The sequence below is a fragment of the Labeo rohita genome, chromosome 25 (genome assembly GCF_022985175.1).
Source record: "Labeo rohita strain BAU-BD-2019 chromosome 25, IGBB_LRoh.1.0, whole genome shotgun sequence".
In the NCBI taxonomy this organism is placed as follows: Eukaryota; Metazoa; Chordata; class Actinopteri; order Cypriniformes; family Cyprinidae; genus Labeo; species Labeo rohita.
In genome coordinates, this window is record NC_066893.1 from 14,086,400 (window position 1) to 14,104,371 (window position 17,972).

The 17,972-nt window shown below is 33.7% G+C and overlaps 3 protein-coding genes across 7 annotated transcripts; 1 reads left to right on the plus strand and 2 right to left on the minus strand.

Moving 5' to 3' along the window:
- Nucleotides 1-1,873: 1,873 nt before the first annotated feature.
- On the minus strand, nt 1,874-8,929 carry tdg.1 (thymine DNA glycosylase, tandem duplicate 1). 3 transcript variants are annotated; one of them, XM_051099759.1, is made up of 11 exons: nt 8,820-8,926; nt 8,154-8,226; nt 6,057-6,226; nt 5,701-5,954; nt 5,521-5,590; nt 3,910-4,045; nt 3,744-3,826; nt 3,576-3,670; nt 3,331-3,502; nt 3,104-3,244; nt 1,874-2,999 (listed from the first exon to the last, which is right to left on the minus strand). In XM_051099759.1, the coding sequence occupies exons 2-11, from the start codon at nt 8,210-8,212 to the stop codon at nt 2,872-2,874; spliced, it is 1,308 nt and encodes a 435-aa protein (XP_050955716.1). In that variant the 5' UTR covers nt 8,213-8,226; nt 8,820-8,926; the 3' UTR covers nt 1,874-2,871. The 3 variants fall into 3 exon arrangements, with proteins under 3 accessions (XP_050955716.1, XP_050955717.1, XP_050955718.1); XM_051099760.1 differs by having other exon boundaries at nt 8,154-8,214; nt 8,820-8,914; XM_051099761.1 differs by lacking the exon at nt 8,154-8,226 and having other exon boundaries at nt 8,820-8,929.
- LOC127156736 (protein brawnin) lies at nt 8,820-17,390 on the plus strand. 2 transcript variants are annotated; one of them, XM_051099766.1, is made up of 3 exons: nt 8,820-8,987; nt 16,778-16,913; nt 17,166-17,390. In XM_051099766.1, the coding sequence occupies exons 1-3, from the start codon at nt 8,854-8,856 to the stop codon at nt 17,259-17,261; spliced, it is 366 nt and encodes a 121-aa protein (XP_050955723.1). In that variant the 5' UTR covers nt 8,820-8,853; the 3' UTR covers nt 17,262-17,390. The 2 variants fall into 2 exon arrangements, with proteins under 2 accessions (XP_050955723.1, XP_050955724.1); XM_051099767.1 differs by lacking the exon at nt 8,820-8,987 and adding an exon at nt 15,600-15,754.
- Nucleotides 9,427-15,540, minus strand: tdg.2 (thymine DNA glycosylase, tandem duplicate 2). Of its 2 annotated transcripts, XM_051099764.1 has the most exons (11): nt 15,099-15,540; nt 14,693-14,765; nt 14,345-14,514; nt 14,071-14,264; nt 12,512-12,581; nt 12,283-12,418; nt 11,589-11,671; nt 11,418-11,512; nt 11,168-11,339; nt 10,974-11,096; nt 9,427-10,897 (listed from the first exon to the last, which is right to left on the minus strand). In XM_051099764.1, exons 1-11 carry the CDS (start codon nt 15,103-15,105, stop codon nt 10,815-10,817), a joined length of 1,206 nt encoding a protein of 401 aa, XP_050955721.1. In that variant the 5' UTR covers nt 15,106-15,540; the 3' UTR covers nt 9,427-10,814. The 2 variants fall into 2 exon arrangements, with proteins under 2 accessions (XP_050955721.1, XP_050955722.1); XM_051099765.1 differs by lacking the exon at nt 14,693-14,765.
- Nucleotides 17,391-17,972: the final 582 nt, after the last annotated feature.

Below are 17,972 nucleotides of genomic sequence, written 5' to 3' on the forward strand. Positions count from 1 at the left end.
AAATCATTATTCAACAAGAGAATGATTTTTGTACGCAAAGCAGGGTTGCCAGGTTTTCACAACAAAACCCACCCAATTGCTACTGAAAACTAGCTCTTTGAGTGGGGTCCCCTGGTAAAAATGTCAATCCAAGGTGTAAAATACACGTTTTTTTTTGGCAAAGTTACCCTGGAACTTTAATTCCAGGGGCTAAATATCACGTTATTGGGGTCGCTTGAACCTGTGGACATGAAAAAAACACCCCACAGCAACACTGTTAAAATAGTCCAATTCTACATGAAAACTGCAGCCTTGGCAACATTGGAGCAACAAAAATAACAACTTTATTCAAATTTTTCTTTGCCGTGTCACTGAATGTCGACCGGCAGTGGCATGAGTTGTTGAATAAAGTCGTTATTCAACAACTGTAATTTTATGAAGCTACGAGAATGTTTTTTTTATGCACAAAGCAGTGTTGCCAGGTTTTCATAACAAAACCCGCCCAATTGCTACTCAAAACTAGCTCAATGGCGCTTCGAGTGGGGTCCCCCGGTAAAAAATTACATTCCGGGGGGTAAAATACACGTTTTTTGGTGGGGGTGCCCTGGTAAAATTTGTATTACAGTGGCTAAATATCACATTTTTGGGGGTCGCTTCAACTCGCGGACATGAAAAACACCCTACGTCAAAAGCGTTAAAGTAGCCCAATTCCATGGGAAAACTGCAGACTTGGCAACACTAAAACAAAAAGAAAATACATGCTTTTTTGGCAGTGTTCCTTGGTAAAATTTGCATTCCAGGGGCTAAATATCACATTATTGGGGTCGCTTCAACCCGCAGACATGAAAAACACCTTGCGGCAACAGTTCAATTCCGCTGGAAAACCGCAGACTTGGCAACACTGGAGCAAAGAAAACAAAAATAACAACTTTATTCAAATTCTTTACTTCTGCTCAGCAGATGGCAGCCATCGGTGACGTGAAAAAGTTATTGAATAAAGTCGTTATTCAACAGCTGCAATTTTATGAAGCTACGAGAATGTTTTTTTTTTTTTGCACAAAGCAGGGTTGCCAGGTTTTCATAACAAAACACGCCCAATTGCTACTCAAAACCAGCTCAATGGCGCTTCGAGTGGGGTCCCCCAGTAAAAAATTACATTCCGGGGGGTAAAATACACGTTTTTTGGTGGGGTTGCCGTGGTAAAATTTGTATTACAGTGGCTAAATATCACATTTTTGGGGGTCGCTTCAACCTGCGGACATGAAAAACACCCCACGGCAACTACTTTATTTAAATTTCTCTTTTCCGTGTCAGCCAGCGATGATGTGGAAGATTCATTTAATAAAGTCATTATTTAACAACCATAATTTTATTAAGCTTTTTTTGCACATAGCAGGGTTGCCAGGTTTTCACAACAAATCCCGCCAAATTGCTTCTCAAAACTAGCCCATTTGCGCTTCGAGTGGGGTCCCCTGGCAAAATTTCCATTCCAGCAGCTAAATATCATGGTATTTTTGGTGGCTTCAACCTGCGGTATACAATTCAAGATTTTCTACCAGTTTGTACGTTCTTCTCACTAAGATATAGTATATGAAGAGTTAAGCCACCTAAAAGCCATCTCGGTCAAAAATGAGATAATGATACGGAGTGAATGCTCCTGACACATATTATACGTCCATCAAATACTTTTACTTTAAACTTGCTAAATTCCAGCCTCAGCCCAATCAGAAGTACCAGTACTTACATAGAAACTTATACAAAGTAGCCAGAAAGAAATGCTAATTTTAAAGAAATGCTAATTTTAAAGAAATATGTCAGATGGATTGAGGCTTTTGCATCTGAACTCTTCATATAATACTGAATACTAATATAGAAATAAATGTACAAGCAGAAATTAGCATAATTGTATTTTAATGAACAAAAAAGATAATCATGTTTACAGAAAGAGTAAAAATAGCACCAAGTAAGAGCATGTGGAAAAATCGATAAATTATGGCATGTTCAGGATTAGTTCACTTAGATAAACAGTCATACTGTATTGTATTTTACAGTACTGAAGGAGGAGAGGTGGTTGTGTACATTTTTAAACAGTGATGCTGATGTTTCCTCATAAGGAACACATTTATAGACATTTCAAATGTACAGTCACCAGTAACTGTGACTTTGTCTCGCAGTGGCATCATAAAAATTCCCAAAACCATCATGGTAGAGTCCTTGTAACATGTAAAAAGACCTAATTTGTCACATTATGAGAGTAACAAAACATTATTTAAATGTTATTCTTACAGATTCTGCAATATGAACTTTAAAATGTGCACTTTAAAAAGACATGGGTAGTTACACATAATATGTCCCATCTAAAATATCAAATGAAAAAATCGTGAACACTCCTTATGAACAAATCAAGTATCAGTCCCTGATATCACATAATGCAATAAACCAGTGCTCAGAACTTCGTACACTAAACTACTGAAAATAACGTCGATGACTCTAAACCATTAAAGTAAAAGATGAGTATACTCTCCAATTCCATAGAAATACTAACTCCTAAAACGCCTAATTGAAATTCATTGTAAAAACTGTTCTTTTTTTTTAATAAAGAGGCATTTGAGATATCAAAGGCCCCTGAGTTGAAGTTCAGAGGTACAGTTTCTTTAAAAGCACAGCAGCCGTTGGATTCTCCTTGTGCAAGTTGGGCCACCTTGTGTGATCGTTCCTCAAATCGTTCCTGAAATTATAACGTAACAGACTGTCACAGCAACGCACAGGAGAAAGAAATCAATGCCCCTGAAGACTCCTAGATTCGATTCGGAGAATATAAGAGGCACAGCATCTCTAGAAGAGCACAGGAACCGTCAGGCTTCGTCTGAAGTCCCTTACAACGCTCCTTCCTCATACACCCCAGGTTTGGGCTTGAGAAGAGTTGCCGATGTCTGGGATCTGATCGGCGAAAGACTGCGTCATCCACTGACCGTCCTGAACCTGTCCAACCGCGTTTGGATTCGTCGGTGCCTTCTCAGCTGAAGGTTTGAACACAAAATCGATATTAAACCTCCTTTGACTTTCATTGTATGCACAAGAACATTCTTTAAAATGTCTTTTGTGTTCCACAGATGGTACCAACCTGTTTCCTCAGATGCGGAGAAGTTACAATATCCATTGCTTTGGCCTCCTTCGGGTGCCGGTTCTCCATAAGCTCCTCCGAACGCTGCCTCATAACCAGGATCGTAGTGCTCTTCCTTGATGGCCATCCTCTTAGCGTCCTCTGTAAGGCAGAAGGACGATAAAGTGGTCAAGTACAGTCCATAACTGTGTACATCAGGAGGGCAATCATAAACTGTGTGCTTGTACCTTTGGCCATGCCAAGATCGAATGTGTAGTTAACTTCTTCAATCTCCTTGGGCTTCGCAACACCCTTCAGCTCGTCTCGGAGCTCTCTCAGCTTGATGTAAAAATGCACTTTGTCCTGAGCACGAGGAAACTGAGCACAGCGGGCGCTGGAGGACGGCATCAGGTACAACGCCTAGAAAACAGTAATATGCAGATCTGACAGAGTTTTGCTTTTTTAATGCATTGAACTAAAATTGATTTCTTACCGTCTCCGAGTCAGGAATCTTGTGAGGCTGTAGGCCAAATTCAAGCGTTTTGGGTTTCTTCCCAAATATCTCCCTACAGAACATTTCATATATACCTAAAACAAATGTAATTGTTAAATGCACGCCTTCCTATCAATTTGCACTCTGTACTGGTGTTTGAATACCTACATTTTCCGTTAAAAACTGCTATGAGTGGCTTGAATTTCTTTATCTTTTCCACTAAGATTTTACCGCCTTCTCTAAGTTCTTTGCTGTGGAAGATACAAGCAAAACAAGTTAGAGAAACATCGCTGCTTCCAGTTATGAATGAAAGAAGAATGACTGTCTACCCCACCTAGAGAGATCTTTACTTCCTGGTGTCGCTCTCGCTACCATATTTGTGAAGCCGATGCCGTATTTCTCAGGCAAACTATCATCATCCATGTGATTTAGCAGCTTCTCTGTGAATCCAGACAGGAATAGACACTTCCCTGAAAGATTGACAAGAACATTTATAGTTTAATAATTGAAACATTCAAGAAAAAAAAAAATTATATATATATATATATATATATTTATATATTTATATATATTTATATTTTTTTTAATAAAAAATTATATTATATATATATATATATATATATATATTTATTATTATTTTTTTTAAATATATTATTCAATATAATTATTCACGCTATTTTATATTAGAATATTTCTGTATTTACACTACGTCAAAAGTTTTGAACAGTAAGATTTTGCATGTTTTTAAAGAATTCTCTTCTACTATTTGATCCAAAGTACAGCAAAAACAGTAAAATTTTTAAATATTGTTACTATAACTGTTTTCTACATGCTGAATTTTTAGCATCATCACTCCAGTCATTATCCTTCAGAAATCATTCTAATATTCTGATTTGCTGCTCAAAAACATTTATTATTATTATTGTTATTATTATTATTATTGTTGTTGTTGTTGAAAACAGCCGAGTAGACTTTTTTTCAGGTTTTTGATGAATAGAAAGTTCAGAAGAATGGCATTTATCTGAAATAGAAATCTTTTATTGATTATAAATGTCTTTATCATCACCTATGATCAATTTAAAGCATAATATAATAAATTACATTTTTAAATTTATATTTAAATAAAAACAGTTATTTTAAATATTAAAAATATTTCAAGAATTTGCTGTACTTTGGATCAAATAAATGCAAGCTTGGTGAGCTTCTTTAAAAAACAAAAAATTTTACCGTTCAAAAACTTTTGACTGGTAGTGTACATTATCATCATATTAATATTAACTCTAATTGCATAAAATATTTTTGTATTTGTGTAAACAAGCCCCTTTTAAAATGTTAATATAATAATTTATTTTTTAATTAATTTAATAATTATTATTATAATTATAGTAATAATAATAATAGTATTATATTATTAACAATAATAAAGATATAACATAAAACATCTCTTTATATTTAAACATAATAGTGTCAACAACTGTTTTGAACAGTTCCTTATAAAATTATGAATATAAGCAAACTGATATATTATTGTTTATCATATTTAGATTATTTAATTATTTCTATTAAATCAGAATATTTTATTTATATTATTAATATATATTAACCATTAGAATGTTAATACATTAAAAACAACAATACATTAGGGCTGTTAAATCGATTAATCAAGATTAATTTCTTTGATATATACTTTGATATATATTTATTTTCTTAAATATATAAACACATATAAATACGCACAGTACACATATAAATCATGTAAACAAACACTTTTATTCTGGATGCAATTAATCATGATTAATTGATTTGGCAGCCCTACAATACATTTCTAATAGGAATAATATAAATAAAATAAACAGTATAATAACAACGATAACATATATTTTACATTAAAACATAACAATAGTGATGTCAAAGTTAAAAATTAGTAGAATTGAAGTTTACTTACAAAAATGGTTTCCTGGTCCAGGGAACCATCTTCCAATGTAGGCCGCCATCAACCCTGGATTAATTCCGATCTGTATCATAAAAATAAGATTCATTCCAGTCAGTTGGGTTCAGTGCCATTTTTGCTTTAACATTCTTCATCGTTAAAAGGCAACTTCAGGCAAAAAACGTGAAAGCTTACAATGACATAGTCCAGATTGGGGGTAAGAATATCAGGCAGTGTTTTCTTCATGACTTCCTCCTCCGACATGCCCTTAAAGCGATCGACTTTCCTCTTGACTTTCTTAAAGGTTTCATCAATCTTCTCCTGTCCTTCAGCTGGCGGGGCATCCTTATCCTCCTTAGCTTTCTTGGGTTTGGGTCCCGGCTTGGCTCGAGGTTCACCTTTGGGTTTAGGTTCTTTGTTTGCTGCCCTTCCTCGCTTTTTAGCAGGAGCTTAAATGGGGGGAAAAAAAAAACACTTTGACTTACTTAAAGCTACATGAGAGAACATTCAGCCTGCTGAGCTCAGTTCTAATGGTAGTCCTGATTAACTACCTTTCTGTACAGCTGCAGGGTCCATTTGGGCGACGTCCTCTGGGTGTACAGGCATCTGCTGCATGCCTCCATCTTCTCTGGGTCCCTCCATCATAAAGCCAGCATTGCCATTAGCCATGTGAGGATACTGAGCCTGAAGGGCCTGCAGATGCTGCTGTGCTGACTGAACCCTAGTTCACAAATAAAACAAGGCCTGACTGAGTTGTCAGTCCAACTTTAACTTCTGTAGAAAAAGGCCTATTTTAAAGGGATAGTTCACCCAAAAACGAAAATTACCCCATGATTTACTCATCCTAGGTGTATATGAGTTCCTTCTTTCAGACAAATACAATCGGAGTTACATTTTAAAAAAAAATGTCCTGGCTTCTCCAAACTTTATAATGGCAGTAAATGGCTGTTGAGATTTTGAAGTCCAATAAAGTGCATCCATCCATCATAAAAAGTACTCCACACAGCTCCAGAGGTTTAATAAAGGCCTTCTGAAGCAAATCAATGTGTTTGTGTAAGAAAAACATCCGTATTTTAAACTTTAGAAACTGTAATCTCTAGTTTCCGCTAACTGTCGTACACATGTTCACGAGAGAGTGGCGTTACAGTGGATGACGTAGGATGTAGATGTAGCGTTAGCTCTGGCAAGAATATGCTAGTCTGGCAAGAACCAAGTTTTGTTTACAGCAAAGGAAAACCAGTCTCCTCTTGGCTTTTACTGAAATCCTCTGATATTTTTCTTTACAAATCCTCAACTACGTCTTACGTCATCCGCTGGAACGCCACTCTCTTGTGAACGCGCGTACGGCAGTTGGCGTAAGCTAGAGATTACAGTTTATAAAGTTTTAAATATGGATATTTTTCTTACATTAATGCATCGGTTCACTTCAGAACCCCCCAGAGCCGTAAGGAGTACTTTTTATGATGGATGGATGACCTTTTTTGGGCTTCAAAACCTAAACACCCATTCACTGCCATTATAAAGCTTGAAAGAGCCAGGACTTTTTTTTTTTTAAATATAACTCAGAATGTATTCGTCTGAAAGAAAAAAAAAAAAAAAGTCATATACATCTAGTATGGCTTGAGGGTGAATAAATCATGGGGTGATTTTCATTTTTGGGTGAACTGTCCCTTTAATGATGTATTAATTATAATTAATAAAAGTGTATTGTATAACTATAATATTTTTTCAAAAAAACAAAACAAAACTAAGATAAACAAAAATACTGTTTATCATTAAAAAATAACATACAAGTTAAACACTAAAGTCTTAACAAGAAACACTTAAGAAGTAACATAAAGACTTTCAAGACTCTGCGTAAATATAATGGCAATAATAATAGTGGTTTATTAATTATACTTAATAAACCATAATTGATTTTATAACTATAAAATTAGCTATATTTTACAATAATGTATAAAAATAAAAATAGCATTTTTATATATTTCTATATTATTTTTAACACATTTAAATAATGTATGAAGTCAAACTTTAAATAATAGTTTAATAACTAGAAAACGTTTCTACATGTCACTAAAGACTTAGCCAATATAAAACAAAGATAAAAACACATTTGCAATCATTTAGATTGCAAAGCTTATGCCATAATAATAGTAATGATACATTATAGTTAATTATTAAACTATAATACATGTTATGACTATAAAATGTGTAATATTTTAAAATAAATGTATAAAATATAGTTTAATAACTAAAAATGATTTTTATACATCAGTTAATTGACACTACATCTACTTTGCATTGGATATTGTCCTATGTACAGCAGGTGCACCTTTCATAAAGTGATACTGAGTCAAACTATATCATTTGAGAAGTCAAGTCATGAATACACCCAGGATCTTATTTTTGCTGCAAAGAGAGCATATTAATAATTGCAGGAACACGTCCGTTTTCAAAACAAGCACAAGTGGCAACACCAAGGCAGTTTCTTCTTCATGTAAGCTGGTTTGTTTCGTGCATGGCGATACAGACTGGTTAGTAGCATTCAAAAACACACCAAAATGCTGAATGTTATAATAACAGCATCATAAAATCAGTGGGTTCGTAATTAATCTTGGCGCCAATTGACGACATATGGGCACACTCACCATTGTTGGAGGTATTCCGAGGGGGCATGAGGCAAAGATCCATAGAGCCTTTCATCCATCTCTACGGGATTTACTTAAATAAATCAATATTTGTGTTCATTTCAACAGCAATTTCAGTGGTATATTCTCACAGGGGAATATTTATAACCAGCCCTTTTACTTGTATCTTATTTATAGATTACACTGTAAGTTTATAATGCATAGGTTTAATTATACATAAATGCATTCCTTAATTTAGTGAATATAAAACCATATCCAGTCTAGTCTGGGTTAAGTGTATAAACCAGATCAGATAATGCTCGGTGGACTGGATTTTAAACACACTCCACGTAATCATCCAACACACTAACGTTACTATTTTGCCACATCCAATAACGTTAGTTTAAACTGCGGTACTGAGCGAACTAAACTAAATGTAGTAATTACATATTAATTACTCAGGTCAAATGCAGGTAAATGGCTACGATTCTTTATTTTTCATAAACAAAAAACAATATACGTGATACTGTTAGCATGTTCGGCTAACACTGGCCTAGTGTGCCAATTCATTGAGTACAATGAATGATGGTCGCTAGCTAACTCTGCAGAGCGCTTCTATCGACATAAAATGCATTTTCACAGCGTTATTAGTCAAATTAAGCTCTTATTTGTTAAATGAATACATACCGTTGTGATATGATTTGAGCGATAGTCCACTGAAATGTTGAATTTTCTCGTTTTAGGAACAAAACCGGCGAAAGCAACAAAGACGAGACCAACAGCGAGAAATCAATTTGACAGTGGACCGTACCAAAGCACCAATTCTAGGGGTGTGTTGAACACAGGATGGACACAGTATGTCTCTTTCTTCCGTTGAACGTAAAAAGAAAAACAAAGAAATTAAAATTTAGGGTTTTGATATGTGTTTGAAAAGTAAAAACTAAAAATGTATCGCGGGTTATTAGATTTATCTTAATTTCAGTACTGTGGTGAAAAAGTGCTCCCCTCTAAAGTTAATAGTACGACATCCGTCTCCAGTGACATTTAAACGCTTCAAAGCGTGCTTCCTATTGGCTGCGCTTCAATAAATAAGAAATGCCTGTTTCCAGTTTAGTGAATATCAAAATAAAGATCATAAGTAAAAATTCTAGTTGTGCCCACTTGCACCTGGTATTGCTGTAAATGAACGTAAAACATTTAGAAGATTATTATCGCGTATTAGTAAGGTTTGTATCTTAATTCTATTTGTGACAATAACTAATACACATTGCTTTTGTTCATAAGTGACCCTGGATCACAAAACCAGTCTTGAGTAGCACTGGTATATATATTTTTTAAATTTTTTATGCCAAAATCATTAGGGTATTAAGTAAAGATCACGTCCCATTAAGATATTTTGTAAATTTCCTACCGTAAATATATAAAAACTCAATTTTTGATTAGTAATATGCATTGCTAAGAACTTTATTTGAACAACTTTAAAGGTGACTTTTTTTTGCACCCACAGATTTTCAAATAGTTGTAACTATACATCAATGGAAAGCTTCGAAAAATTGACACTTATGGCTGGTTTTGTGGTCCAGGGTCACATTTTGCTTTTATTTGGCCCTTAAACCGTTCCATTAATAATACTTACATATAAAAAAATAACATACAACTTACAAAATGACATACATAGTACATAATTCTCACAGCAAAAATGAAGCTGGATTATTACGATGTAACAAAACAAGTATAAATGGTACTAAACAGGTATGCACACTGATGCAAAATAACAAAACACAATTCTAAAAAGTCTAAAAATGGCATTCAAAATGAGGTAAACTGAGTGAATAAGCACCATAATGTGGGACTGAGCATGCCATCTGCAATACTACTATAAATCCATGCACTGAAGACATGCACAGTGATAAACGTCTTCCAGAGTCCAGCCGTGGTTTGCATTAGAAATCTGTTGCACTGAAATAAAATAACGATATATAAAAAAAATCCAAATGTCACAAAAACGCATAACTTCAGTAAACGGGAAATACGTTACCAATCAAAAGTTTGGGTAAGATTTAAAAAAAAAAAAAAAAAAAAAAAAGTCTCTTATTTGACCTACAATACAGTAACATTAACAGTAATATTGTGAAATATTATTGCAGTTTAAAATAACTGTTATCTTTTTGAATATATTTTGAAATGGAATATATCCCAGTGATGCAAAGCTGAATTTTCAGCATCATTACTCCAGTTTTCAGTGTCACATGATCCTTCAGAAATCATTCGAATATGCAGATTTGCTGCTCAAGTAATATTTCCTATTATTTAAACATTAAATTATGTAAACTTTTTTGTGTTCAAAGAAACAGCATTTATTTAAAAAGCATACTTGCTGAAAAGTGAAAAAAAACACTCCCCAAACCTTTGAACGGTAGTGTATGACTGAAGTTTCCTTAAAAGGATCAAAATAGAGGCACAAAATGAACAAATGTCTCAATCAGAAAGTCTCACATTTCATGTTCATTCACACGTTCACACACTGAAATCACATACATTAAATAATTCAGGTAACAACTCAGAATCAATCATTCAGAAACAGCCAAAACATATTAAATAAAACAATTTAAAACATGTTTAGTTGGTCCTTCTCAGTACGTAACAGTGTAGACAACAGTCTTTGTGCGATAACTACTTTTCTCAGGCTGTTCGGTTGTTGTTGCTATATCTGATGTCTGGAATCTGGTCTGCAAACGGCTGCATTGTCCACCGGTTGTCCTGGTCTAGAGATGTTTGACCATTATTACAAGCATCTGACATATACTGTTCATATCCTTTCTGTACATAATATTTATATACCTGTATCTGTAGAAGGATGGAGCCCAAACTCTTGCTGTGGTTGCCCCTGTGATCCATGTGCACAGGTTTCCTCGTACCCCGGGTCATGCTGCTCTTCTTTGATTGCCAATCTTTTGGCATCCTCTAGAATAAACGATGTTGGTTAACAATTTTTTAAGAGCACAAAAACTGTTTTCAACTGTGAAACTCTTTACCTTTGGCCAGAGCCACATCAAATGTGTAGTCTGTCTCTTGGACCTCTTGAGTCCTCACCACTCCTTTCATTTGATCCCTGAGCTCTTTTAACTTGATGAAGAAGTGCACTTTGTCCTGAGCGCGAGGAAACTGGGCACAGCGTGGGCTTGATGATGGCATCAGATAGCAAACCTAGACAACAGAAGCTCATATCTAATGAACACGCAACTATAAACAGGAACATTGAACTATTAAGAAACAAACTTGTACCGTCTCTGTTTCTGGCACTTTGTAAGGCTGCAATCCGAACTCTAAGTTCTTAGCCTTCACTCCGAAAATCTCCTTGCAAAATATTTCATAAATACCTGAAAAATCAAACAGGATTAACTTGCATCATAAATAAGAGTTTAGACTTAAATCAACAGCAAATTGGCGACTTACATTTTCCGTTGAACACAGCGATTAAAGGTCTGTACTTTTGAAGCTTTTCCAAAAGCTGGTGGCCACCTTCACGAATCTCTTTGCTGCAAACAAACAATCAAGATTTTCAAATATATTCACTTTAAGCATCTTCTTAGGACTAAACATCAAATTAAGGCATAAAGCTTATTTTTAAGGATAATTGTAAAGGGATAGTTCATCCAAAAATGAAAATTTTGTCTTTAATTACTCACCCTCATGTTGTTCCAAACCCACAAATGAACACAATCAGAACACAAATTAAGATATTTTTGATGAAATCCGAGAGATTTCTGATCCTGCATAGACTGGCACGTTTAAGGCCCAGAAAGGTAGTAAAGACTTAAAATAGTCCATAAAATAATAAAATAGTCCATGTGACATCAGTGGTTCAATGGTAATCTTATGAAGCTACGAAAATACTTTTTGTGTGCAAAGAAAACAAAAAAATACTGACTTCATTCAACAATTTCTTCTCTTTCGTGTCAGTCTTCGTCGCTTGTTCACGAGAGGACCACAAGGCATGCGTACTGCTCTTAGATTTTAGCAAAAATATCTTAATTTGTGTTCTGAAGATGAATGAAGGGCTTACAGGTTTGGAACGACATTAAGGTGAGTAGTAAATGACAGAATTTTCATTTTTGCGTGAACTATCCGTTTAATGTTAAAGTCTTACTTTGATAAGTCTTTACTTCCAGGTGTAGTCCTCTCCACCATGTTGGTGAATCCAATGCCGTAGCGTTCAGGTAGCGTCTGATCGTGCATGTGGTTGAGCTGTTCTTCGGTCAGCCCGGAAAGAAATAAGCACTTCCCTATGAGTCATTCGACAAACAATCAAAAGACGAGCATAAATATATAAACATCCTTAACAAAGAAGAAATCAGTACATTATGAATAATACATACAAAAATGGTTCCCAGGATTTGGATAATGCCGTCCCTTGTAGGCTGACAACAGTCCAGGATTGATGCCGATCTGTAAAATTAGCAATGAGTTTATACAAACAAAAATATTTAAAATATATATATACATATATTATATATGAAGAGTATATATGACAAGAACAGATAACTCAGTTTATAACATATAATTTTTCATTGTGCATTCCAATTAATCTCAATGCAACTGCAAGTTGGGTTATTTTGATTAAGTAAAAATAACTAAAAAAATACAGCTGACACAATAACACACAATAAAAACCACATAATAAAATAATTTTAAAAAATGTAATTAATTTTTAATGAATTTAGTTATCTTTTTGCAAATAAACTCTTTATATATAGATAATTCAAGTTTGCATCACATAAATAAATTACATTTTAAAGTATGTTCACATAGAAAACAGTTATATTACTTTGACTTAATATTTCACCATATTACTGTTTTCTTTCCGGATTTTTGATAAATTCAGCCTTGATGAGCATAAGAAACTTTAAAAATAAATAAATAAATAAATAAATAAATGTACTAATCCTAACAGTTTTTTTTTTTTTGTAAAGAAGTCTGTTCTGCTCACCAAGTCTGCATTTATTTGATTCAAAGTACAGCAAAAACAGTACAATTATTAAATATTTTTACCATTTAAAACAACTGTTTTCTTTCTGTTTAAAATGTCATTCATTCCTGTGATTTTAATGCTGGATTTTTTAGCATCATCACTTCAGTCTTCAGTTTCACATGATCCTTCAGAAATCATTCTAATATTCTGATTTGCTGCTCAAAAAAACTTGTTATTATTATTATTATTATTATTATTATTATGGTGAAAACAGCTGAGAATAACTTTTTCAGGTTTCTTTGCTGAATAGAAAGTTCAGAAGAGCAACATTTATCTGAAATAGAAATATTTTGTAACATTATAAATGTCTTTAGCATCACTTTTGATCGATTTAAATCATCCTTGCTAAATAAAAATATTAATTTCTATAATTTCACCCCCCAAGCTTTTGAACAATATAGTGTATAATATTACAAAAGCTTTTTATTTCAAGTAAATGCTGATCTTTGGATCTTTCTATTCATCACAGTATCCTGAAAAAATGTTTTAAATATTGATAATAATAATAATAATAATAAATGTTTCTTGAACAGCAAATCAGCATATTAGAATGATTTCTGAAGTATCGTGTGACACTGAAAACTGGAGTAATGATGCTTAAAATGCAGCTTTGATCACAGGAATAAATTTCAAAATATATTCAAATACAAAGCAGTTATTTTAAATAGTAAAAATATTTCACAATATTACTGCTTTTGCTGTATTTTGGATCAGTCAATGCAGGCTTGGTAAGAAGAGAAAAGAGAATAAAAAAAAAAAATTAAAAAACGTATTTTTCAAAAACTTTTGACTGGTAGTGTATAAATCGAAAATACATTTAAAATAATTGAATTAATACATTTGTACAGAATTTATAAAAAAAAAAATAAAAACAGATCTTGCTGACTATATAAAACAGAAACTTACAATCAGCATGTCGAGATTATGCGTGATGACGTCTGGCAGCTTTCTTGCCATGACTTCCTCCACTGACATCCCGTTGAACCGATCTAACGTCCTCTTTGCTTTCTTAGCAGACTCTTCGGCTTCTGTCTTTTCCTTTCCTTCCCCTTTTGGAGGCCTTCCCCTTTTCTTTCCTTTTGCTGGAGTTGTCGGAGGGGCTGCAAACCAAATGTTTAACTAAGTTGGACTGCACAAAACATCCCATTTAAATGCACCGTGAGGCTGGAAAAGATCATACCTGGTGGCTGGGCATAGAGTTGATGAGGCTGCTGAGGTGGATCCAGATATGGATCTTGATGCACAGCTAAATCAGTCATGATTTTGTCCTCGGCATATTGGGTGGCATTAACCATCTGGTGGTGCTGCGGCACCTGCTCTGCCTGGTACTGCTGAGCATTGGTTTGGTACCTGAGAAAACACAATTACAAAAACAAACACTGCACTTACTAGAAAAGATTGGGAAATATTCTGATCTTTTTTTGCTAGTGTTTACACTTTTAGCATACACCTTCATATCTCATTTTGAGAGCATTTGTTGGAGTATACACAGTATACACAGGATCTTTTCAGGCTGGGCAAAACTCACCAGTACTGAAGATAATCCATAGGAGCCGTCAGAGATGAATACTGCCTTTCTTCCATCTTAATTGGTGGTCTTACTTTAATAGATTAATATTCATGTTTATGTTACTGATATGCCAGCTGGTAAACCACACCTTCCTTTGTTTAATCTCTTCTGCTACAACTGTCCCATTTTCAATTATCATTTAAACGTCACAAGATAATACAAACACTCATTTTATCTAGAAACATACGTATTTTAATAATCATTCAACCTCAGTTATGAGCAACACTGTAGTATGCAGCTACCTAGCTCATTACACTCAATAAGCTAAGAGCTGTGTGTGGACCACTGACCGAATACAAGCATTAAAATCACTCGTTTCGTCACATACAGATATATTTCTCTGCGTTAGGATTATGAATCTTACCTGTCATATATATTCTTCAGACCTTGTCTGGCACATTTGAGTATTTAGTGCAGAAAAGTAGAGCTAAATGATGCTACACATGATGAATGAAGCCGGTGTAGATAAAAATGTCAACAAAGGTAAAGGCTAAATTCAAAATAAAAGTCTCTGGTTTAATACAAGTTAGAACGATACAATTACATAGTTTGTGGATTTAAGGCTTTTCATTTTTATCTATTTATTATAGACATCGATTTAAAAAAAATAACATTGTAAAACACTGATATGAGCTAGCATTCGTCCCGAACTTAAATCCACACTTTTATACAACAAGACGTTAGTTTTTCTATTGACTGGCTTCACGTTGTTGGGCTAAACCATTATTTACAAAGGGGAGGTCTTATTTTTTTCTTCATACGTTTTTATAAAACGCATTTTATGCTGTGCATAAAATTACCAGTGTTCAATTAAGTCTTTATAAAGTTTTAGTTTAATCCATTACATTTTTTTCCATCAATTTCTAAGTGAAATTAGAACAAATCATTCATTTCAGTTCTCCCTATGATAAAAGTGATTCACAAGACTTCAAGCGAACATGTGAGACATGTAACAAGAACCTTTACTGTTGAATGTCGTGCAACAAACCTGTGATGTTATTTCGATTATAACATAACAAGGTTAGTATATTATATGTATCTCCAGATTTTTTCTGCTTAATGTGAATTATAACACTATTATATTTATATAACAGCACATATGCTTCATTTGCCGCTAACGTTACGTTTAAGACAGCTAGCAGTGGTGAAATGACCTTACAGCAAAAAGTGATTCAATTGTTTTTGTCACATGAAATGCTTAATTGTTCGTTATTTATTTTTTTGAGATGCATTCAAGTAAGCTTTGATTGACCTATATGAAAGTTTGTATGTAGATTAGCTGTGTTGAAGATGTCATTTTGTTGTTATTTTGATATAATTTTAGAAATAATCTAATAATATTTGTTGATGTTGTTGTAGTAAATAATTTAATTGCTGGTAATGGATTAACATAACCCTACATTTCCTTTGCACTTACGTCATGATTTGGTCAGTTACCCGGATGCGCGGCCATATTGGAGATACTCAGATGTAAACAACAGCATGAATTGCTTGGTTAATGTACTACTGAATACATTGTTCTGCTAATTTATGCTGTCTAAATCATGGAAAAAAAGTGTGGAAGCTGCTAAATCATATCGAGAAGGACTTAGTAAGCAGAAAAGGGCGCAATAATTTAAGAAACTAAAGTTAATAGGTGGTAAAGATATGTACAAGTAGTATTAATTAAGATATTACCCTAATATTTCACATACCTGACTGGAAATAAGAACAAACACAAATGTTATCAAGATTCTTGAGATGGAAATCCTGGTTCAATTTGGCCAACCACAAACATCTTGTGTTCCTCAGTTTTTTTGCACTCTTCTCCTTGATTTGTTATAGCTTTTGGCAGTTTATAGTCCTCCAAATGTTTTTCCTGATCTGACCAATTAGTACAGCCCAAAACATGACAATAACTGACCAGCATTCATAATCAGTATAATTCAGTAGCATTGTTTACATTCAGTGTCACCAATATGGCCGATTGATGACGTGTCGTGAACACACTCTATATCAACAGAGCACTATTAGAACCGCAATTCTTGTGTCCTTGTTTGGCAGGACATTTGTCAACCAGCTGATTTTAAGGATGCCAGCAGGTGTATCGTGGCCAAGATATCTAAAGATGTTTGGAGCCAGTGTATTGTCAATGTTTGCCGGCGCACAGGTTGTGCATCAGTATTACCGTCCTGATTTAGTAAGTTTCCATGTCAGGTTTTGTGCTTTTTGTGCATTTATCTGTAAATGTGAATTGCAGTTTGCAACCTATTTTATTTCTGCAATTCAGCTGTTTTATTGATTTGGTTGATTGATTGAATTGCATGCACCAATGAATTGTTCTTAATAAGTCCAGGAATGTACATTATGAAAGCAAGTTGAGTACATTTTGATTTCATGTTGACTGGAAACAGTAGGTACAGTATAAACAATGTTTTTTCTTACATTATAGACCATTCCAGAAGTTCCACCAAAACCTGGAGAACTGCGAACAGAACTTTTTGGCTTGAAAGAAAGAGAAACAGACTCAGCGACTCCGAAACAATGACTCATTGATTTGTTTTCTGTAACTAATGTGTATAGATACACATTTATGTGATAAGAAAATTTTTTTCAAAGCCTAATTAAAATGATACAAAATTATTTTATTCTGTGAATAAAGCTATTTATACAAACATGTACTGTCTGTGTCTTTATTTGTCATATAAAATACTACTTGCTGTCAAATCAATTAATCGTGATGAATCACATCCAGAATAAAATTTTGTATTTACATAATGTACACTACCAGTCAAAAGTTTTTGAACAGTAAGATTTATTTTCTGCTCACCACGCCTGCATTTATTTAATCTAAAGTACAGCAAAAGCATTAAAAATTTGAAATATTTTTACTATTTAAAATATCTGTTTTCGATTTGAATATATTTTAAATGTAATTTATTTCTGTGACCAAAGCTACATTTTCAGCATCATTACTCCAGTCTTCAGTGTCACATGATCCTTCAGAAATCATTCTAATATTCTGATTTGCTGTTCAAGAAACACCTTTTATTATTATTATTATTATTATTATTATTATTATCAATATTTAGATTTTATACATTTTTCAGTATTCTTTGATGAATAGAAAGATCCAAAGATCAGCATTTATGTGAAAATAAAAAGCTTTTGTAATATTATACCATTGAAAAGCTTGAAGTCAGTATAATTTTTATTCAATATATTTTAATTTCTATTCAGCAAAAAATAAAAAAAAAAA

Excerpts from the sequence above, each read along its gene's own strand:
- LOC127156736 (XM_051099766.1), top strand. The coding sequence starts at position 8,854 with ATGTTGAATTTTCTCGTTTTAGGAACAAAACCGGCGAAAGCAACAAAG. Across the intron at positions 8,988-16,777 it reads TTGAACACAGGATGGACACA|GACATTTGTCAACCAGCTGA; the intron begins GTATGTCTCTTT and ends CTTGTTTGGCAG. Across the intron at positions 16,914-17,165 it reads AGTATTACCGTCCTGATTTA|ACCATTCCAGAAGTTCCACC; the intron begins GTAAGTTTCCAT and ends CTTACATTATAG.
- tdg.2 (XM_051099764.1), bottom strand. Across the intron at positions 11,672-12,282 it reads GGAAGTAAAGACTTATCAAA|CAAAGAGATTCGTGAAGGTG; the intron begins GTAAGACTTTAA and ends GTTTGTTTGCAG. Across the intron at positions 11,513-11,588 it reads CGCTGTGTTCAACGGAAAAT|GTATTTATGAAATATTTTGC; the intron begins GTAAGTCGCCAA and ends TTGATTTTTCAG.
- tdg.1 (XM_051099759.1), bottom strand. The coding sequence starts at position 8,212 with ATGGATGAAAGGCTCTATGGATCTTTGCCTCATGCCCCCTCGGAATAC. Across the intron at positions 4,046-5,520 it reads TGGACCAGGAAACCATTTTT|GGAAGTGTCTATTCCTGTCT; the intron begins GTAAGTAAACTT and ends TCAATCTTTCAG. Across the intron at positions 3,827-3,909 it reads GGAAGTAAAGATCTCTCTAG|CAAAGAACTTAGAGAAGGCG; the intron begins GTGGGGTAGACA and ends TATCTTCCACAG.